This window comes from Rhinatrema bivittatum, chromosome 1, assembly GCF_901001135.1.
Source record: "Rhinatrema bivittatum chromosome 1, aRhiBiv1.1, whole genome shotgun sequence".
Classification (NCBI taxonomy): Eukaryota; Metazoa; Chordata; class Amphibia; order Gymnophiona; family Rhinatrematidae; genus Rhinatrema; species Rhinatrema bivittatum.
Genome location: NC_042615.1, coordinates 53,893,852 through 53,917,613, shown reverse-complemented (window position 1 = coordinate 53,917,613; position 23,762 = coordinate 53,893,852). Strand labels below are relative to the sequence as shown.

At 45.4% G+C, this 23,762-nt stretch overlaps 1 protein-coding gene across 1 annotated transcript in view; it reads left to right on the top strand.

The window, feature by feature from the left end:
- Positions 1 to 23,762, top strand: part of LOC115092544 — a 447,216-nt gene that overhangs the window by 33,274 nt on the left and 390,180 nt on the right. Inside the window, exon 2 of the mRNA XM_029603496.1 lies at positions 6,197 to 6,281. Coding sequence (XP_029459356.1) covers positions 6,197 to 6,281 — 85 coding nt within the window. The remainder of the gene's footprint in view (positions 1 to 6,196; positions 6,282 to 23,762) is intronic.

Here is a 23,762-nt window from a genome sequence, read left to right as displayed (position 1 = left end):
AAGGTAAATCAGTTTTATTTGTGCCTGATTTAGCTAAGACCACAGCAGACAGGCGTAAGGCCTTTCTCATGATGCGATCCAGGCTCCAGGCTATAGGAGCGAAATATGGGATTCTCTACCCGGCACAGCTCAGGATTACCCTTAATAATCAAACGAAACTGTTCCATACAGTGTCGGATGCGGAACAATTCATTACACAACATGAGGAGACTTCTGGAATGGTAACCTGATTGATTACAAATCAATAAGTTGTGCCTTTTTTTAAATCTCTGCGCGTCTATTGACCTGGCGGAGGATATCCGCGCCTCTCCAGTGGCGAATCTATTTTTTTTTTCCTTCAGCAGTAGATTGCCTCAATGTTGTGAACGAGTAGTTCCATCTCATTTTTGTTTTTTTTCCGTTTTTTTTTCTTTTCATATCCAGCGCATAACAGATCTACATGAGAAGAATCATCTAGATATTGTCTATAGACTTATGGATATTTTATAAAGTGACGGATTTAAGTTTTAAAGTCAGCTGGCTTCCCACAGATAAGAGAAGTTCTTATAATTACTATTTGAGACCTAATACTTTATTGGCAAGATGTTTGTTTTTTTTTGGACGATAGGGTCTCTCCCTTTCCTGGGACTTTTCATTTTTGTTAATATTTTACTTGCTCAGGCTCTGTATTGGTGGTCATAGACAATCAGACTAGATATAATTGGTAGCGGAGGGCAAGGAGCCATCTGCCCACCTAGAGGCCCATCATTCTTACACTGTGCTGCTTGCAGTGCTATACTGTCAGGCATACTTTAAGGCCTCATATCTGATTTTGTTCTATCACGATGTTTTATTGTCTTTCTTACCTTTGCATATATAGAGGCCTTCTTTTTTCCAGGTTATCTCAATTCCCTTTGTTTTTTCTTTCTTTTTTTCATGCTCACCTTTTTGCTCCTGGGAAAACAATCCGACAGTCAGAAATATTGGCCTCAGCTTCAGTTTTTTTATCCATGGCATCCACGATTTCGAATTTCACTATAGCATCGCTGAACGTCAATGGTTTCACACATCAGATTAAAAGGAAGAAAATTCTTACGTATCTGCAATCTCTACATACGGACATTGCTCTAATACAAGAAACTCATCTCACATCTGTAGAATCAGCTAAACTTCAACAGCAATGGGTAGGTCAAGTCTTCTATAGCCAGGCTAACAAGAAGAAAAGGGGTACGGCCATCTTGCTTCATAAAAATCTTGGTGCACAAGTTCTTCATCAAGCGGCAGACCCTGATGGGCGTTGGAATATTATTCAGATATTATTACAAAATGAACGATATACAATTCTCAATATTTATGCGCCCAATAATGATGATCCAACTTTTTTTCAAGAGGTCTTTGCTCAACTTTTACTTATGGATTCAGCACAATATATAGTAGGAGGTGATTTTAACCAGCCTATGGATATTGTATTGGATAAAAAGTCTACAGCTAAACCTATTTTGTCCAAATCTACGCAGACTCTGCGACATATGACACAGGTTTATGGGTTATCTGATCCATGGAGAATTCTCAACCCCACTGTCTTGGATTATACTTTTTACTCCTTTCCCCATGCTTCGTATTTGAGGATAGATTTTTTCCTGATTTCTCATGCTTTAATGACCAAAGTTCGATCTTCTAAAATCCACCCCATAGTGATATCAGATCATGCGGCGGTAACTTTTACCTGCGATTTTCAAGTGCCACTCCGTTTAGACAGACAATGGCGTTTTAATTCTGCCTTGCTCTCCGATTCAACTTTCACTTCTTCACTTACTGATAAAATAGAAGAATTCTTTCAACTCAACGACTCGCCTACTATACCAACTCCTACTGTGTGGGCTGCATTTAAAGCTACTATTGGAGGTGAAATAATCAGCTACTCTATCCATAAACATAAATCTCAAAAAGCTCACCTCTGCCAATTGTTACAAGAAGTGGAGCAGCTAGAACAAACGCATATTCAAAATCCGACCTCTTAGACTCTATATCCCTTGTTAAAGGCTCGTTTCCACTACAATCAAGCCCTAAGTGATCAAGTGGAGCTACACTTGTTTCAGAATAAGGCTAGATATTATGCCGAAAATAATAAATGTGGTCATCTACTATCCTCCCTTCTGAAGAAAAGAATGGACAAGAAGAAGATAGTGAAAATCCAATCTTCTACGAATCAAATTAAGACCTCAGATAAGGATATCCTGCAAGTTTTTCGTGATTTCTATGCAACTCTCTATCAAAGTGAAACCTCTCCATCGATGGATCAAATACAAGTCTTTTTATCACCACTGTCTCACCCCATGTTGACGGCTGACCAAAGTGCCCAGCTTGATCAACCCATTCAAGCGTCTAAAATTACTGCGGCCATTTCTTCCTTACAACCCGGTAAAGCTCCAGGCCCAGATGGCTTCACCTTGGACTTCTTCAAAGCTTTTCATGGGACGCTATGTTCTCATTTACAATCCTACTTTGCTTCCCTTTTACATAATCCACAAGCCTCCTCGGCCTTCACTGAAGCATGTGTAATAGTTCTTCCAAAGCCAGGAAGAGATGATTCTCTCCCCTCTAACTATCGTCCAATATCTCTTCTTAATACTGATTACAAAATTTTTGCCAAAATATTAGCCAATTGGCTATCTCATCTAATGCCGTTATTAGTTCATCCAGACCAGTCCGGTTTTATTAAAGGTCGACTAATCACTAACAATTCATGTCTTTTCTTGCATATGAGCCATCTACAATTTAATGATTTAGAACCGCCAGTTGCCATATCTCTAGACGCAGAAAAGGCTTTCGACAGGGTCGAGTGGTCTTTTCTCTTTCACATAATGCAATGGTATGGCATCGGCTCTGTCTTTTTATCTTGGATAAAGCACATCTATCACTTTCCTTCAGCCTATCTTTATATTAATAATCAGAAATCCACATGTTTTCCACTTTTTAGGGGTACGAGACAGGGTTGCCCTCTCTCTCCTCTGCTTTTCAACCTGGCTTTGGAACCTCTATTGACGGCAATTCGCGTCACCCCTGATATAACTGGTATAACTACTGGAGAGGATACATTTAAGCTGTCCGCATATGCTGATGATGTCCTACTCTTTCTCACAAATCCATCGTCCTCTTTGAAAGCCCTCTTTACTCTTATTTCCCAATACTCTATGATCTCTGGGTACAAAATTAATTGGCACAAGACAGAGCTTCTCCCTCTTAACTATCGGGGAGCTCTATTAGATCTCTCTCAATATCAAATACAGAAAATGAATAAAGGCCTTAAATATTTGGGGATATATTTTCACACTGACCCAGGAGATACTGTTACTCACTGTGAAGCATCGATCTTGCAACAACTCAGGAGTGTTACCCTTAAGTGGTCTCCGTTACATCTAACTTGGTGGGGGAGGTTGGAAACTATTAAAATGGTATTAGCTCCAAAGATTACTTATATTTTAGCAATGGTCCCTATTTTTTTTTCTACAGATTTCTACTCCTACGTCGACCGGCTGTTGACCACTTTTTTATGGAATCATAAAACCCCACGTATAGCCCTGCGGAAATTGAAAGCCAGTAAACAATATGGCGGGGTGAACTTTCCTGATTTTTATAGATACCATCAAGCCTTTATTTTGCAGGTGGGTTCTTTCTATTTTTCCCATTTTACCCCGACTGTACATCCCCCGAGATGGCTGGGGGTAGAATCAGCTTTCCTCTCTCTGCTCCCACTACACTTATTCCCGGGTGTTATTCTTCCCCCACGTGTAGTCTCACACCCTATTCTACGCTCTCTACACAAAGCTTTTGGTGAATTAGAACAGCTACGCCCTGTACAAACTTATTCCTGGAAGTCATCGAAATTTGGACCACTTTGGGGAAATTCCTTATTCCGTATAAACAATCATCCTATTAATTGATCAATTTGGAGCAAAGCGGGGATATGGACAATAACAGATGTATTTGAAAGTGGAGAACTTTGCTCCTTTTCAATGTTGCAAGCTTGATACTCACTCCCTCACTCTCAATTTTTCTCCTGGCTACAACTTAGGCATGCTCTCCTTTCTAAGAAAGGGAGACTCTTCCACCCAGACAAATCCCCCTTCTTGCTAGATCTGTATTTGGACTATAGCCCCAAAGGCCACCTGGCCTCTCACATTTACAAGCTGCTTAATCAATTAACCCTAAAGCCCTTTCATTCCTCGCTCTCTACAAGCTGGGCGGAGGATTTATCTATTCATATACCTTCCGAATGTTGGGATTGTTTGGAAAGTCGCGATGCGCATATCACTATCTTCTAGTCTTACTCAGTCCATGTTCTTTATTATGCATAGGGCCCTATAGACACCTTGGAAGCTTTATAGGGCTGGTGTTCTTGCATCCCATCATTGTTGGTCATGTGCTGGCCCAAATGCTACATTACAACATATGCTTTATTCCTGCCCTTACACATCTAATTTTTGGACGCGAGTATGGCACATAGTGACTGAGATTTTTCAGTTCCAGACTTCCCTATCGTATTCTATTACTATTTTAAAAAGTGCTCACCCCTCCATATCTCTTCCCGCCTCACGTTGTAAGCTACTAGATTTCCTTCTTACTATTGCACAACACACTATCCTCTACAACTGGAAAAAAAGTGATTTGCTTTCTGAACATCTATGGTGGAGCTCTGTGTGTTTATATGTAAAATATGAAAAAGCTATGGCAATAAAATTTAGGAGGTTGGCGGCGTGGGCACAGGTGTGGAAGCCATTAGACGTTTACTTGACACTGCACTCCTAATCTATGTACGTATATTGCTTAATTCTACCTGTCAGACTCCTGAATGATTGTTCTATTTTTTTTGGTGAGCTACTCCTCTATCATTCTGACTATTTCTCTTTCTTCTTCCCCTTTTTCCTCTCTATTTCTCGTCCTTGTTTTCCTTTTGCTTTCGTATTCACATTCCTCTTTGTTGTTTTCTTCTTTCTCTATCTGCTTGTTATCCACAATATCCTGTATTTCTATTTAAGAAGGACTACCGAACTGAGAACAGGTTGAAATCATGGTGGTTTCGTTATTTAGCTAATAGTTGTGATATTGTGTTAAGAGTGTTAATTCTGATGTATATTTTTCTTTATTTTCTGTACATGTTTATTTGTATGTTTATTTGTATTGTTTCTTAATCCAAAAACTCAATAAAAGATTACAACACAAAAAAAAAAAAATGTTACATTCATGTTTTTATTCCTTGTAATTTTCTTGTAAAAGGACTTTTTTTTTTTTATAGTGAAACGTGTACTCTTTATTTGATAGGGTATTGTTTGCACTGGTTCAAGGGGTTTATATTCCTAACTTTTGGAGTTTGGATCTTAAATTTGCCTTTTCAAATATTTACTAGGGCTGAGTTCCTAAATTTAGGCTCTTAGTTTCATTAGGCTTCTAAATTTAGGCTAAGGGGGCAGAGTTATTTATTTATTTATTTAACATTTTTTTATATACCGAAATTCTAGCAACAATGTTGCTAATCATTTCGGTTTACATATAACATTGGAGTGACTAACATGTGAGTCTTACATGGAAGTTAGGAAGTCTTACATGGAGTTAGGAAGAAGAAAGAGATACGTAGTATGGACTTTCAGAACTAGGCAGCTAATTTAGGGGGTCATTCTCTAACGCTATCACACACGAAAAGGGACTTTTCGCATGCGATAGTTAGCTCGGGGCGGAGTCAGCCCCAGAAGAGGAGTCTGGGTGGCACCGGGGCCGATGCTGCGGACACATTGCTGGCGGCGAAAGGTAAGGTTCCTTATCGCCACCAGTTTCGTGCCAAATAACTACACCTTTTATGGTTATTCAGAGCGAAAGCCGGCAGCGATTGTACTGCAGAGGTGCGATCGCTGCCGGCTATCGCAGGACTGCCCCCCGCCCCCCGTTACTGCCGGATTCTCTAAGGTTGCAGACCTTAGAGAATCCAGGCCTTAGGACCCTAAATCTAGAAAAATAATTAGCAGGTCTAATTTTAGGAACCTAAATTAATGTGACATTTCAGCTGAAATCTTAGGCACCTAAGTTCGGCTGAAAAAAGGTACATAGCTAAGGTACCTAATTTAGAGGACTAAATTTAGGAGCTCAGCTTTATTTTTAATATCTGCCCCATAGTTCTTAAATAGAAAAATTGAATTGTTTTCATTCTTTTTATTTTCTATAGAAACAATAAGTGTGTGTGAGATATTGACTACCCTTGACTCAGTGAGGCAAGAGATGAAGCGTGAAAAAAAGAGTTCACTAACCAGGTAACATAGTGTTATTAAACAATGATTACTGTTAGAGATGTGCATCATTTTTTTAAATCATTTTGGGCTTCGTTTCGGGGCCCCCCATGGGAAATTTCATTTTTCCCACGGTTCGTGTTTTTTTTTTCAGGGGCCCCGATTTTTGGGTTAGTGCACGCTAACTCCCAATAGTGTGCACTAATGGAAAAATTCCCTTTGTTTTTCGGTTCCCCCGAATGATACCGAATTAAGCAATTTCATTGACATTGCCTAATTCGGGAAAAACGAATGCACATCTTTAATTACTATTTATACAAGGGTAGATTTTAAAAGGTTGCGCGCGGGCGTACATGTGCGCACGCTACCTGGTGCACGCACATGTACTCCCGATTTTATAATATGCACGCGCAGGCGCGCGCATGTTATAAAATCCTGGGTTGGCATGCGCAAGGGGTGCACAATTTTGCACCTTGTGCGCGCCGAGCCACACTGCCTTTCCCCATTCCCTCCCAGTTCGCTCCGATATTGGAGCAGCCTGAGAGGGAACTTCCCTTCCCCCTAGCCTGTCCTTCCCACCCCTTCCACTAACCTTTCCCCCTCCCTAGCCCTAATCTAACTCCACTAACCTTTATTTTACCTTTTGCATCTGCCTCTGGGCAGGCGCAAGTTGAACGCGCTGGCCAACTGCCAGTGCGCGATCCCCGGCACAGATGCAAATATGGCCTCTGTGCCAGGAGCCTGACCCCACTCCGCCCCCGGACTGCCATGCCCTGCCCATTCCCCCCCCCCCCCTTTAGTAAAGCTCAGGGACTTACACACGCCCCAAGGCTTAACGCGCATCGCCGGGCCTTTTGAAAACAGGCCCAGCGCACGTAACCTTTTAAAAATCCAGCCCAAAGTGTATGTTCTTTTAGATAGAAGCAAACTCACATCTAATGTCTGATTCACCAATGTTTTTTCTCATTGAAAAAGAATGGGAGAAAATCTTCAGCGACTCAAGCACATGGAGGTCCATATTCAAAAGCATTTAGCCAGCTAATTCAAAGGTTAGCCAACTAAGTGAATATGTGGGCACATATCCGGGTAAATTCTAGCTGGCTAATAAGTTAGAGCACTAGAATTTAACTGGATAAGTTAGAGGTATTCCGGGCACATAAGTGGGAGGAGTTGAGTTAGCCAGCTAAGTTAACCAGCTAACTCCAATATTCAGAATTAGCCAGATGACTTAGACATCTGGCTAATTCTTTAAGTATAATTCAGGCAAAAGAACTGTCCTAAAGTTAGCTGGCTAAATTCAATAATGCAGCTATACTGTTGAATATGTCTCCAAAGTTAGCCTGATAAGTTTATCGGGCTAACTTTGCTATCCGGACTGTGGCAGAATATGGACCTTCTAGAGTATATAGCAGTTGAGTCTGGATCCATCCCTTATTGAAGGGGTACTATGGCAAAAAAAAAAAAAGAACTGAAGTTAAGCAGAAACTTTCTCATAACACTGCATTCATAGCTGTCTATGAAGAGCCTTCACAAGGAGCCAGTCCTCCTTAGGACTTCTCTTCATTTCCAGCTTCTCCTAGGAACTCTGTTCCATCTTGGAATTCCATGTCTTCGTCTTCATCTTTGTCAATGTCTCTCGTTGGATCGCGCATCTTCGTCCAGTTCCTGATGTTCCAACGTCCTTCCCGTCAGATCTTCTGATGTTCCTGATGTTTAGTCTTTCAGATTCCCTGAAGTCCTGATGTCCTCTTCTCTGGATGTCTTCACATCCTGATCTTCTTTTATCCAGATGTCCTTTGCCACGGCAGCATAAGCCTCCAGAAGATCCCGGCTTTTAATGTTCTTTGCACTGAGTCCCGTCTCAGTGTTCCTTGCACCGAGTCCTGTCTTGGTGTTCCTTGCTCTGAGCTCCATCTCTGAGCTCCTACTCCAAATCCTGAATCCTGTCTGGGTCTTCAGAGTCCTTTGCGTCTGCCTCTGTCTTTGTCTAAGAACTCTGCCTAAAACTGTCCCATTTCAGCATGGTCTGTGCCTTGCCTTGACTGGCTGTGGAGGGCGTGCCTCGGTGCAGGCCTCGCCGGAGTCTTTGTCTTGAAACCTCCAAGCAACCTGAGTCGGGAACCACCAGCGTGGTCCGTGACCTGCCTCGACTGGCTGTATAGGGCGCAAGGTATGGCAGTACCAATTCAGAACTCTTGATTTGTGACTCCGTCTGAATCCTTCAGGCAATCTCCTGAGTCCCTTCTCAGACCTTCAAGTAATCTTCAAACCTCCTGAGTCTCGTCTCAGCCCTTCAAATCTCCTGAGTCTCGTCTCATCCTTCAAGTATCCTGAGTCTCGTCTTAACCCTTCAAGTATCCTGAGTCTCGTCTCACCCTTCAAGTATCCTGAGTCTTCATCTGAACCTGTTTGTTCCAGCCCTCAGCCTCTGTCCGTCCTGTCATATCTGCCGTTCCCGTATGACAGGTATGAAAGGGCTATCGAGTGGCCAGAGGGCTACTGCAGAGACCAACATTGCGTTGCTGGGTCTCTCCGATGCAATCAGATTCGGCAGAAGTCAGGGTCATGCATCTCAGCCTGTGCTTGGATACTCCTCACCTGCCTCGGTGCTTCCCAGAGCTCCTCTGCAGTCGCGTCGTGGCCCAAGGTACACAATCTCCTCAGAAATGGGACCACTCCCAGCATTCCCGTAACAGGGATATGCATTTGTTTAAAATGAATGGGTATCCTGAAAAGAATGCATTTGTTTCTTTTGTGGATCCCCAAAACAAATGGAGGAATCCCACAAGAGGACGGAGTATTATTTGTCTCATTCATTTTTTTCTCCATTTATTTCTATAGCTCATAGAGGTCTGTGGGCCATAGAAATGAATGGGGGAACAGGTATAAGTAACTATAGCAATTAATCCTTCTCTTTGAGTCATGTGTGATCTCACTGCTTTATCAGAGACTGGACAGGAAGTGTTGACAAGGAGACCACAGAAACAGCAAGACACAGCAAATCACAGTGAAGCATTTTTCCAGTTTAGCATATTGTTGCTATCTGGATCAAGTGACGCTGACGTCCTCCCACTGTAAAGTCTAAGCATGTGTGAAAAGCAGTATTCCCTCTTTTGTTATTCTTGGAGAAGGACGTGCTGATAAACTCTCTTTGAGAATTCAGATATAGTTGGATTTTTGGCATTAGTGGGCTGCTTTTGATCTGTCTGCTGCACTGGCCTCACTGTGCCAGTCAGAGAAAGACAGCCAGTGGCACTTGGTGTTCTCTTCAGTGGGGAGAGAGTAGAGGGAAGAAGGAGATAGTGTGGAGACTTGCAGCAGCAGTGCTAGAATATTTTTGTCTCTGTGTGAACACCAGTGACAGCGAGGTGAGCACTAGTGCATAAAGATTGAAGCATACCAGCAGCCACTAGTGCACAAAGATTGAAGCATACCAGCAACCTGTCACCAGTTTGTTTTATGTGTGGATTGTGGAGTCTATCAGCAGTCAGTGCTAGAGCATAGTGTGGCAGTCAACTGCATGTGTGTGACAGTTCTCCTCATATACATTAGAGTGGTATTGTCAGTGAGGGTACAGTTACAATACTACTAATAAATCATTTTCATATCCAAATCCCCCAGGCACAGGCAATGACAAATTCCTTCATGTCTGGGAAAGGCAGAAGAGCAAAATAGAATGTTTGCAGTGCTGGTAGTAATAAGAAAACAAGTAGTCCTGCACCTTTGAAGCGGGACATCTTCAAGGCCAGAATGGCAGAAGAGAGCTGTACCCAGAATAAACTGAAATTTGCAGAGCATACACCACTGCAGACTGTTGAGGCTTTTTCTTCCCCTTCTGTTTTGGAACAGAGGGAAATGGTGGGAGAGGTATCCAAAGCAGGGATAGCAGAAGTGCAACACTCAAAACCAGCAGTGTGCTCTTCTTTCTCACAGGTCAAGCAGGATGGTAGTCCTCACATATGGGTGACATCATCAAGATGGAGCCCAACCACAGAAAACTTCTATCAAAGATTCCAGAACTTTGACTGGCCCCTACTGGGCATGCCCAGCATGGCACTAACCCTGCAGCCAGCAGGGGTCCCCCTTCAGTCTTCTTTTTTCCGCGCAGCAGTAGCCTCGCAGTTTAGGATCTCTAAAGAGATTCCTGACAGGAATTTTACTCACGGGATTATTTAAACTTAAATTGCCCCACAGGGGTTCCTCCTCTAACTTTTCTCAGGCCGCGGTACTCCAGTAAGTTTTTTGACCGTCTTCCATCGATTACCGTCGAGTTTGGCCCTCGCGGCCTACTGGCCATCGACCGTACCACGGCTCGATTATTTCCTGTTGCCAAGGCGTAGGGGTTCCGTCGGTGCCCGGACTGTACTCGCACCATGTCTATCACAGACCCCCATGGAGTCTGTGTAATGTGTTTAGGCTGTGAGCATGATGTCCTGACTTGCACCAAATGTGCCCTCATGACACCAAAAGGTCGCAACGCCAGAATGGAGAAGATGGAACTCCTCTTTCGTGCTCAGACCCTGACGCCATCCATCTCATTGACGTCATCAGAACCGGCACCGTCGACGTCGCGCCAGCATCGTCCACCGTCCGGTGACTGTCCGCCATCGATGTCTTCACGGCCATCGACACCCGCTACTCCCCCTCAGGATCGAGGGGATCACAAGGAGAAACATCACCATTGACATCGTAGGACTCGGACCGTCGAGGGAGCGAAATCATCGACCTCGCCACCATCCTTGCCACCGTCGAAGAAGCCCCGTCCAGGAAAGGCACTGACCATTCCTGCGACCGGGTCACCGAGGCCACCCTCACCCGTTCGGGGTTTGGGAGTTGCGATTCCGCCTGTAAAGGTGGTCCCTCCGACTGTGCCTCTGCTTCCCTCTTCTGTTCCGAAGCTGGGCTGCTTGCTCCAGGTCTCCGAGAAGAACTGGACCGGCTGGTTCAGGGGGCCATCGACAAGGCGATGCAACAGCTCCAGGTTCCTCCGGCACCGACACCGGCATCGAGGGTGGAACCAGTTACCGACCCGATTGCAGCAGCACTGGCACCGCTGCTATCCCGGATGGAGGCACTCATGTCCGCCCTTTCACCGGTGGTTCCCGGGTCTCCGATGGCTCTGGTGCCCTCCCCGTTGACAACTTCATCGAGAGGAGAAACACCGTTCCGCATTCCTCCATCGGGAGTTCTGCCTCAGCCATCAATGCCAATTCGTCCCTCGACACCGATTCATCCATCGGTGCCGATATGACCATCGGCGCCATCGATGCCGTCGATGCCAGCACCGATACCTTCCTTGCCATCTTCGGTACCCCCGGTGATTCCTCCGATTTTCTCGGAGCCTCGACCGGGGCCTTCAGGGATTCAACCCCCTTCTCGCCCTTCAGGTGAGTCTGCTGATTCTTATGACACCTGGGGTGATGATACTTCCACAGACACCGATGACTTACTTTCACCTCCTTCTCCTACTGAAAGTAGAAAATGTTCTCCTCCAGAGGACGTTTCTTTCATTAATTTTGTGAAGGAAATGTCTGAGTTGGTCCCTTTTCAACTTCAGACGGAACAGGATGATAGGCACCAGATGATGGAGTTGCTCCAATTCCTGGATGCCCCCAAAGTGATCACTTCTTTTCCCATTCATCAAGTTCTTCTTGACCTCCTCAAAAAGAACTGGGAGAACCCTGGATCCATTACTCCAGTACACAGAAAGGCTGACACTACCTATTTAATACAGTCAGCCCCTGGCTTTCAAAAATCTCAGCTCGACCACTACTCAGTTGTGGTAGAGTCAGCTCAAAAGAAGCAAAAAGGTCGAAGCCTCACTCATCTACCCCACCTGTTAAGGAACAGAAGTTTCTAGACAATATTGGTCGACGAGTGTTCCAAGGCGCCATGCTCATCTCCCGAATTGCGGCTTACCAACTTTATATGACCCAATATAATAGGGTCATCTTCAAGCAGATACTGGACTTCTCTGAGTTCAGGACCAGCTTCAAAACCTTGTAAACAAGAGTTTTGAGGCAGGAAAACATGAGATTAGGACATCTTATGATATCTTCAACACCTCTACTAGAGTGTCTGCAGCTGCTATTTCGGCAAGACGATTGGCCTGGCTCAAATCTTCTGACCTTCGCCCAGAACTACAAGATAAGCTATCTGACCTACCATGTGTAGGAGACAATCTGTTTGGTGAACAGATCCAGCGAATGGTGGCTGAATTAAAGGACTATCATGAGACCCTTAAACAGCTTTCATCGATACCTTCCGACTTCTCCTTAAGACAGCCCTTCAGGAAGGACTCTAAGAAGTCGTTCTACCATCCGAGGAAGGCTTATCCTCCACCAGCAAAGTCCCGAACTACGAGACCTTATCAAAAGCCTCAGCCTTGCCAAGCCCGGAAGCAAAAACCACAGCTCCCCTGCTTCAGGTTTTTCACTTCCACTTGGAGAGCAGCAGCCTTATTCCTCTGCCAAACATACCAGTGGGCGGTCGATTATCCCACTTTCACAACATGTGGCAATCAATCACAACCGACCAATGGGTGCTAGCAATCATTGCTCAGGGTTACCACCTGAACTTTCTCGCTCTACCACCAGACTCACCATGTCTGCGGACGTGGGGGACATCCGACCACTCTATCCTTCTGGATCAGGAGGTTTCCCTCCTTTTCCAGTTAAAAGGAATAGAACCGGTCCCACTCTCGCAGCAAGGCCTAGGGTTCTATTCCCGGTACTTTCTGATCCCCAAAAAATCCAGGGGAGTTCGTCCAATTCTGGACCTACGTTCTCTCAACAAGTTCCATCAGTGGGAAAAGTTCAAGATGGTAACCTTGGGGTCGCTTTACCTCTTCTACAAAGAGGAGACTGGCTCTGCTCTCTGGACCTCCAGGACGCATACACACACATTGCGATAACTCCAACTCATCGCAAATACCTTAGGTTTTTAGTAGGCCCCAAGCACTATCAATACCGAGTGCTTCCCTTCGGCCTAGCGTCTGCACCACGAGTCTTCACTAAATGCCTCGTAGTTGTTGTAGCTTTCCTCAGGAAGGAAGGTGTTCACGTCTACCCCTATCTGGACGACTGGTTAATCAGGGCTCCAACCCAGCAAGCCGCCTTGTCGTCCCTCGATTTCACCCTACACAGTCTAATTTCGCTAGGATTTCTCGTCAATTACGGAAAATCCTTTTTAATCCCATCTCAAACCTTGTCGTTCATTGGAGCAGACTTGGACACCTTGCAGGCAAAAGCCTTTCTACCTCAACAACGAGCGCTAACACTCGTGTCTCTCACTCACCAGTTGCAGTTTCAACATACAGCAACAGCTCACCAATTCCTCGTCCTTCTGGGACACATGGCGTCCTCAGTCTATGTCACACCAATGACCCGCTTGGCCATGAGACTCATGCATTGGACTCTGAGGTCACAATGGATTCAAGCTGTTCAGCCTCTGTCAACCATTGTCCACATCACTGACTCATTCCGTCTGTCTCTCGCCTGGTGGAAAGATCAGAACAATCTCCTCCAGGGACTGCCATTTCAAGTGCCAGATCCTCAACTCATTCTCACCACCGATGCTTCCAACCTCGGGTGGGGAGCCCATGTGGACAATCTACAGACACAAGGGTCTTGGTCTCCAGGGAAGTCAAACACCAAATAAACTTCCTAGAACTTCGAGCAATGCGATATGCTCTCAGGGCTTTTCAGGAACGCCTGTCAAATCACTTCATCCTGATTCAGACGGACAACCAGGTGGCCATATGGTACATCAACAAGCAGGGATGCACAGGCTCCTTCCTTCTGTGTCAGGAAGCTGCACAGATTTGGGCGGAAGCGCTCTCCCACTCGATGTACTTCAGGGCCACCTACTTGCTGGGAGTGGACAATGTCTTGGCAGAGAAACTGAGTCGCGTCTTCCAACCACACGAGTAGTTTCTCAACCCCTCGGTAGCGACCTCAATCTTCTGACAATGGGGATACCCCCAGACAGACCTCTTTGCGTCCCCTCAGAACCACAAAGTCGACAATTTCTGCTCCCTCATTCAGAGCACGCGCTCTCAGCCCAGAGATGCATTCTCCCTCTCGTGGGCAACCGGTCTGCTCTATGCATTCCCTCCACTTCCTCTTCTCTCGAAGACCCTCATGAAACCACGTCAGGACAAGGGAACCTTGATCCTGATAGCACCTCACTGGCCACGCCAAGTGTGGTTTCCCATACTTCAGGATCTCTCCATCCGCAGGCACATTCCCTTGGGAAAGGACCCGCATCTGATCACTCAAAACAACGGATGCCTACGCCATCCCAATCTTCAAGCCTTGTCTCTGATGGCATGGATGTTCAAAGGTTAATCCGTCAACCTCTTAACCTTTCAGATTTGGTTTCTCGTGTCCTAATTGCTTCACGGAAGCCTTCCACAAGAAAATCTTATTCCTATAAATGGAAAAGGTACACATCATGGTGCACTTCACGGTCCCTTGATCCATTTTCCTGTCCAATCCCAAGGTTTTTGGACTATCTCTGGCATTTGTCAGAATCAGGTCTAAAGACCTCTTCTATCAGAATGCATGTCAGTGCGGTAGCCGCCTTCCATAAAGGTGTTGGGGATGTTCCTATATTGGTACAACCCCTCGTAACATGCTTTTTGAAGGGCGTGCTCCATATCAAGCCACCTTTATGTCCTCCTACCCCTTCTTGGGACCTTAATCTGGTTCTCGGTCGGCTCATGAAACCACCATTCGAGCCTCTCCATTCCTGTGATCTACGTTATCTCACCTGGAAAGTGATTTTCCTTTTGGCTATCATTTCATCTCGCAGGATTAGTGAGTTACAGGCCCTAGTTACCTATCTGTCATACACTAAACTCCTGCAGGATCGGGCGGTACTCCGCAATCACCCTAAGTTTTTACCTAAGGTAGTTTCGGAGTTTCACATTAACCAATCCATCATACTACCTACCTTCTTTCCCAGACCCCATTCCAATCCAGGGGAACAGGCTCTGCATACCCCTGACTGTAAACGGGCTCTAGCTTTCTATCTAGACAGTACAGTTGCCCACAGGAAGAGCACTCAGTTGTTCGTCTCTTTCCAGCCCAACAAATTAGGGCAACCTGTGGATAAGCAGACTCTCTCTTCCTGGTTGGCGGACTGCATATCTTTTTGCTATCAGCAAGCAGGCATTCCTTTTCAAGACCGTGTTAAAGCACACTCTGTGAGGGCCATGGCGACTTCAGTAGCACACCTACGATCGATGCCGCTTCCTGACATTTGCAGGGCTGCCACCTGGAGTTCTCTCCATAGTTTCGCAGCCCACTATTGCTTGGACAAAGCCGGAAGACAAGATTCCATCTTCGGCCAGTCTGTCCTGCGTAACTTGTTTCCAACGTGACGGTACCCACACCCTTCCACCTGCCCGGTGGGGTTCAGGATGCCCTCTACCAAATTCCACCCCAGTTGTTGTGCCTGTTGAACGCCGTTGGGTACAATTGGTGCATGTTCGGACATCCTCAGCTCTTATGGTGAGGTGAAGATCAGTAGTTGAGTCACAAGCCAGGGTCCGGGGAGGGCTGAATATATGCAGAGTCAGAGACAGGCAGAGATCAGGGCAGGTGGTGTTCAGGTTGGCCAGAGTCTGGCATTGGTCAGAGGCAGGTGGAGTTTAATTGTAGATGAGAAGCAGGCAGTGGTCAGTAGCAAGCAGAGTTCAATCAGAGTCAGTATTAGGAGAGCCAAAATCAGAGCCAGAGATCCATATGAGGGCAGGTAGGATGGATAGACAGGCAGGGAGGCAAGGAGTAGCACAATAGGAAAAGACACTGAAGAACTGAAGACTGACTACAAAGATGAAGAACTGAAGACTGACTATGAAGATGAAGAGCTGAAGAGTAACCATGAAGATGAGCTGAAGGAACTTGGAAGAAGAACCAGGAATTGACAAGATGAAGACCAGGATCACAAGAACATGATGAGGCAACTTGCTGCTGCTAAGGTAGTCAACCTATTGCAGAGGCAAGGAAGTGCTGACAAGTTAGCTTTTTGTAGGCAGGGAGTCCTGATGTCATCAAAGGGCACCATGGGGCATTTCCCACCATGGGCTCTTTAAATTAAGGCCGGTTTGGTGTGTGCGTGCCTAGGGGCAACCCCTGCTGGAGTCAGCAGTGTTGGAAGAAGGCAGTGCACGGCGGCCTGCCATGCATCTGGAAGAGATGCTGAGTCAGCATCAGTGGAGGCAGCCAGAGCTGGGGGAATATGGCAGTCAGCTGTACGTTCTCTCTGGGGTCTTCCCCGATGGCCCAAGTGAAGGAGATTGCTCCCGGACCCCCGCTGGACCACCAGGGGCTTTTGGCAAGTCTTGGGGGACCCTCCTGACCCCCACAAGACTTGCCAAAAGTCCAGCGGGAGCGACCTCCTGCACTCGGACCGTTGGCTGCCAGTATTCAAAATGGCGCCGATAGCCTTTGCCCTTACTATGTCACAGGGGCTACCGGTGCCATTGGTCAGCCCCTGTCACATGGTAGGAGCACAAGATGGCGCCAGCCATCCAGTGCTCCTACCATGTAACAGGGTCCGGCCAATGGCACGGATACCCTGTTACATGGTAAGGGCAAAGGGCCATCGGCGCCATTTTGATTAGTGGCAGCCGATGGCCCGGAAGTGGGAGATCGCTCCAGGGACCCCCACTGGACCACCAGGTACCTGTAAAAAGTTTTTTGGGGGGTCAGGAGGGTGGGGGGAGCTAAAGGATTCGTTTTAAAGGGTCGGGGTGGGTTTAGGGGTTATTTTTGTGTGCCGTTTTTCCCGCCCTCCCCCAAAACGATAAGAGAACCCCTACAATCAATATCGTGGGGTTTTCCTATCGTTTTGGGGGAGCCCCCAATTTCTGACGATTTTGAAAATATCGTCCGATATTTTCAATCGTCCGAAGCCCGATTCACATCCCTAATGACAATAGTCAGTCACTGAGAGAACAAAAGCCTGGATAACCAACCTGAAGTCATTATGTTCCAATATGTATTTAAGATGTCATAACTTTCTAAGCCTAAAGAAACCATTCTTTACCACTTGGTGCCTTTGGGAGTAGAATGTAAAAGAAGCATTGAATAGGAACCCAAGATTTTGGACATTATCTAGAAAAGGATCAATAGCCCCATTTAGAACCAGCTGAGTGGTAGAGAGCTCAGAATTCTTAGGAGAGACCAGGATTGCCTTGTTTTATTTACATTTAACAACAAACCATTATCTTTCATCCATTTCTTAATATTTCCTAAGATCAGGTGAACCATATTATATGTCTCTGTTAAATCCGTGGATACTGGGAATATAAGCTGAATATCATCAGCATACATTTTAAAAGTTATCCCCAAATTCTGCAATATTCTGCCTAAATGTTACATATATACATTAAATAAGACTGCTGATAGGCAAGATCCTTGAGGGACACCTGAATCAATAGAATACCAGTCTGAAATGTTGGTATTAGTCTAGGTAACTTACAGGGTCATTTATCAAATAGCATTATGGCATTTTTGCATGTGTTAAGCGCCATTAATGCATGCAAAAACCCCTTAACGCATGCAAAAATGCCTTTAATGCCTGCAATAGCACCATAACACATGGTTTGATGCAAATCTGAAAAAGAGGAGGAGTGGGTTTATTGTTTTGTAAAGTCCTATTGCATGGTTTTAAGCTGCGTTAGGGCTTTATTTCACATTGCAATGTTTTTGCCCATGCTGGTTTTAGTTGTTTTGAAGTGCTGAGAGAGAGAGAGAGAGAGAGAGAGAGAGAGACTAGCCATAATGCTCGCACACTAGATAGGTATTTATATCTCTATGGGAAGCCCACCTAGTAACTCGAGGTGAGGTTTAGGTATTAGTAGAGGCTACTTTGACATTCAAAGTGAGATGTACGAACAGCACAGTGCTCTCTTGTTAAGATTTGATGACCTTTGGAGTGAGGAAACTCAGCCAAAGATGAGATTTATGCAATGTTCTCTCAACCTAGCTTGATGTTATTTATTTATTTATTAAATTTCTATACTGATATTAGTGGGAACATCATATCGGTTTACATCATAACAATGAACATAGGAAAGATAGTTACATTAAACAGGGAGATGGGGAGGGAATGTAAGGAACTGTGAGAAAAAAGGTTGAAAGAACATAGGAAACAGGCTACTCTGTAGCAGCTGATAGCCAAATAAATTAACATTGAATATACAAATTGGAGAAGCAATAAGAACTATGTACAACGGGTGTAAGGGGGGGGGGGGTTGCGTGGGTGGTTTGGGTGTGTTTACGTGGTTCAGGTATGTTTGCAAGGGGTGAGAAGGGTGTTATTGTTGATAGGCTTGCTTGAAAAGCCAAGTTTTCAAGTTGGCTCTGAATTTTGAGGTGCAGGTCTCGAGCCTGAGGTTGGGTGGAAGGGAATTCCAGAGCGTGGGTCCAGCAATGGAAAGGGCTCGTTCCCTTGTGGAAGTAAGGTGAGCTCTTTTTAGTGAGGGTACATGGAGGGTTCCATTATTGGAGGCTCTGGTGGATGTTTTGGATTCTACCAGGCAGAATGGATCAACGAGCTAGTTAGAGTTGTGCGAGAGTATAGCTTTGTGTGTCAGTGTTAGGGTTTTGTATAAGATGCGAGAGGGGATAGGAAGCCAATGTAAGTTCTTGAGGAGGGGAGTAATATGATCATATTTGTGGGCGGTAGAGATGGTTCTCGCTACTGCATTCTGCAGAATTTGGAGGGGTTTTATTGTAGAGTATGGGCGTCCTAGGAAAAGGGAGTTACAGTAGTCCATTTTTGTTGAGAGGGTGGCTTGAATGACGGTGTGAAAATCACTGACATGAAGTAATGGTTTCAGTTTCTTCATGACGTTAAGTCTGAAGAAGCCTTCCTTGAGGATCAGATTGATATGTTTTTTTAAGTTCAGTTGTTGGTCTATTTGAACCCCTAGATTTCGTGCATCGTGCTGCCTTGTGAAGGTATGGTAGGCAGGATCATTTGTGATGGCTGGTTTGGGGGATGATTGTTGGGAGATGAGGAGCAGTTTGGTTTTTGATGCATTTAGAGCTAGGTGAAGGTCGGAGAGTAGAGCATTGATGGAGGCAAGACAATTTCTCCAATGGTCCAATGCTTTTGTTAGGGTATCCTGAATGGGTATGATGATTTGAACATCATCAGCGTATAGGAAGAATTTGAGGCCGAGATCGGATAGGTGTTGGCAGAGGGAGGTGAGGTATATGTTAAAGAGGGTGGATGAGAGGGAGGAGCCCTGAGGGACTCCCTGGGAGAGGGCATGAAGGGCAGATTCTGAGTTGCCTATTTTGACTGAGAATTTCCTATTTGTTAGATATGATGTGAACCAGTGGAGTGCAGTGCCTGAGAGGCCAATATGGGCTAGGCGGGAGAGAAGTTGCTTATGGCTTATGGTGTCAAAGGCGGCGGATATGTCTATGAGGGCTAGTATATATATCAGGTTCCTTGGTCCATGCCTCTGAGAAGGAAATCAGTGAGGGAGAGAAGGAGGGTTTCTGTATTGAGGTGCTTGCGGAATCCGAACTGGGAGGGGTGCAGAATCTTTTTTTCCTCCAGATAGTCAGATAGTTGACTGTTGACAACCCTTTCCATCATTTTTGAGATGAAAAATTATGTTACTCAGGTAGAGATGTTACCCAGGTAGAGAGTCCATCAAGCTAGGTTGAGAGAACATTGCACAAATCTCATCTTTGGCTGAGTTTCCTCTCTCCGAAGGTCCTCAAATCTTCACAAGAGAGCACTGTACTGTTCGTACATCTCACTTTGAATGTCAAAGTGGCCCCTAACCCCAGTGGTTGCAGTGTGACAATTTAGATTTTTATGTGATTCGTCTTTTGTTTTTGGAGTAAGTTTTAACCGACACTCCCTGCCTAGGAGAGGGGAAAAGAGAATAATTTTCTCTGTTATTGATGTTGGATCTTTCAGCCAGAAAGATCTAGTTACCATTGGAGAGAAGAAAGCAAGGTTTTGTAAAATACATCTGGAGACCCCAATAGGAGTTCATACTCCTGCATGAGAAAGAACTGAGAGAATTGGAGTCTTTGGAGAACCATTGGTGACCTCAGGTATATTTTCCTTTATGGAAGAGTAGGTATATTTTCCTTTATGGAAGAGCAGAACCATCTCCAACTAGGGGATCCATTTCCATCCTGAGATATTATTTTCTGTATGCTATATCACATGCACTTACACAGATTGAGCTAAATTTTGATTTGATGATGGATATGGATGTAACAGTGATGAAATGTGTATCGTGCCAACTTATAAGTCACACAGTAATTTATTTTGTTTAGGGATCACCCATCCAGAGTATCTGAAGTAACACCTCCAGATTTTCACCCTGTGTCTTGGGTCCTGGAGATTTACCCTTGCCCCATCAAAGAATCCACCCCAGGACTTTGTATAGACTTAGGACTGGGACTGAATGTGAAGCCCCATATTCTTAGTACATCCTAGAAGAAGGGCTGCTTTAATATTTAATGGTACATTTTATATTTCAAGTATGGTGAAGGAGGTGTTAAAAATAGCTGCATGAAGATTTGTAAAAGTATAGTTTTATCTGTGTAGCGAGATAATTATGCTTGCTTTGGAATGAATCCAGAAAAGATAGTTGATATCAGATCATGCAGTAAACATCTCAGCTGAATCAGCAGGATTCTACCCTTGCATCCTCAGAGGAGAACAAAATTATTGCTTATGTAAGACCTTTCACTGACTCCTGGTATCATCCTTCTCACTTGAATTGCTGTATCCCAAAATAATAGTCCACAACTTTGCACCTTTTATTTTTTAAGTAAAACATTTCTGACTTTTGGAGCAGAGTTGGTGGTAGTTCATGTTTCCTGTAGGTTCGCTTTGATTAGAAAGAATAATTACTTAAAATCATGACTCACTGGCATCTGAGTCACAAAATGAAACTGTTAAAGGAGAATGATTGCTTTGAAATTATCTTATATTTCAAAGTTCATAATGAAGCTACTTCATATAACTCCCCAAAATAAATTAAACTTTATGCAACCCCCACTCTGATAAAGCACATAAAATATGAAAGGGTCTAGCACTTGTGTTAGCCAAGTGCTGGTCTCTTGGGAGGGTTTAGATAGGGAGGTGGATCAAGCAGATGGCATAGTAGACTCAGGCCCAGAGGTAAGAAGGGTGTGCAAAAGGGCTGAGCTGGATAGGGATCTTAAGCTTAAGTGAATTCTCTCTATGACCTCTTCTGACCACGGTCTTCCTTGCTCAAATCTTACCACACCAGAAAAAATAGGGCTCACTCTGGCAATATATTCCAACAATAAACATTTATTTTCTGGTGATACCTGCAGGGAGCATTTAACAACAGAGTGAGAGTAAACACTGATCAAATCAGGGTACTTAGTCTTGCATAGCTAGGCTGTGTAAGAGACAAGATAGAAATGTAGGGAGATATCCCATGTTTTACCACTGAAAGCGCCAATTATGAACCATAATAGCAAAGAAATATGCAGACTAGTAAACTGACAGGACAAGACACTGTCACAGTTAAAGAGAAGAGACCTTGCCCAGATGAGAACTTTACATTGAAGGATACTTTATCAAGGTCTGCCCGTTTGTATGTACCTGTGTAAATAAAAAATACAGCCGAGAGACAATGTAGCAGCTAAGCTCATAAGCAGGAGTTATGGACTGGCCAAGGGAGTCCAGACGTTAGAAGGTGCCCCCCCTTGGAAGAGGGGGAGTGGACTGAGATGGAAAAAAACACTGATTCTGTCATACAGCTTGGCATACAGAAGTGATAAGGATCCCCCCAAAGAAATGAGGAGGGGGAAAAAGACCTGCAATGTGTCAAAGACCCTCCACCCACCACATGATTATACATGAGCTTATGCATATTTATCAGCTGGAAAGTATAAGGCGGGGCAAATAAGGAGAAGGGAGCAGCGATGAAAGTGACCCCTGAAAGAAAAGGAAACAGAAGAGTGAAAGGGGAGCCTGAAGCAGAACAGCACCTCCTGCTATCGAGGAGGGAGAAGACATCGGGGCCGATTTTAAATTTTAAGTGCTACCCAGTGCGCACAAATGTACACCCGATTTTATAACATGCACGCGGAGCAGCGAGCATGTTATAAAATCCAGGGTGGGCGCGCGCAAGGGGGTACACACTTGTGCACCTTGCATGCGCCGAGCCCAAGGGGAGCCCCGATGGCTTTCCCCGTTCCCTCCAAGACCGCTCCGAAATCAGAGCGGCCTTGGAGGGAACTTTTTTTTAGCTCCCCCCCACCTTTCCCTCCCTTATCCTATCTAACCCACCCCCCAGCCCTACCTAAATCCCCCCCCACCTTATCTTACTGAGTTACGCCTGCCTCTGGCAGGTGTAACTTGCACGCACCGGCTCGCCATCCCCCGGCACAGGCCTCTGTGCTGGAGGATTCAGCCCCGCCCCGAACCACCGCCATGCCCCTGGCCCCGCCTCCGGCCTGCCCCGAGCCACCACCACGCCCCCAGCCCGCCCATTTTTGAAAGCCCCTGGACATACGTGCATCCCGGGGTTTGCGCACACTGCTGAGCCTATGCAAAATAGGCTCAGCGCGCGCAGGGGTAGGTTTTCGGGGGTTACGCATATATCTTATGCGCGTAACCCTTTGAAATCTACCCTATCATGTGGCCAGGAGACTAAGGAGAGGAGACCAGAGAGAGAGGAGATGCCCTGCTCAGGTTTGGAGAGTGACATGGAATCTGAGATGGTGAGGGGTGAGAGCAAGCCCCAGATGGCCTGGCAAGTACCAGAACCAGAAGCAAGCCTCCTTCCTGGACTGCCTTCCAGTATCAAGCCCAGGAAGCAAGCCTTCTCCCCTACCCACATTCTCTGGACCTCCAGCCAGAGCTGCTTCAGAGGTGCACAGAGGGATATCACGTGAAGTTGGGACCAGGTATAAGTAAGTTAGCCATAATTATTAATATTTTAAACAGGCTAAGGTTTTTGGCATGTTTGTAACCACCCAAGGTACAGAACTTTCTTTAGAGTAAACTGCTTCTTAGTGGCCACGATGTTAGAGACGGGAATTTTTGTTATTTTCTAAATGCTAAATCCTGCCAAATCTTGTAAATAAAAGTCTGTTTCTGAGGTGAACATATTGGGGTAGATTTTCAAAGGGTTACGCGTGAATATATGCACGTAACCCCCAAAAACCTACCCCTGCGCGCGCCGAGCCTATTTTGCATAGGCTTGGTGGTGTGCGCAAGCCCTGGGACGTGCGTATGTCCTGGGGCTTTCAAAAATGGGCGGTCTGGGGCGGGGCGTCCTTGGAGGAAAAGGGGAAAGCCATCGGGGCTCCTCTTGGGCTCAGCGCACGCAAGGTGCATAAGTGTGCACCCAGTTGCGCACGCTGACCCTGGATTTTATAACATGCACGTGGCAGAGCGTGCATGCTATAATATTGGGTGTACATTTGTGCGCGCCGGGTAGCGCGTACAAATGTACCCTGCGCGCGCTCCTTT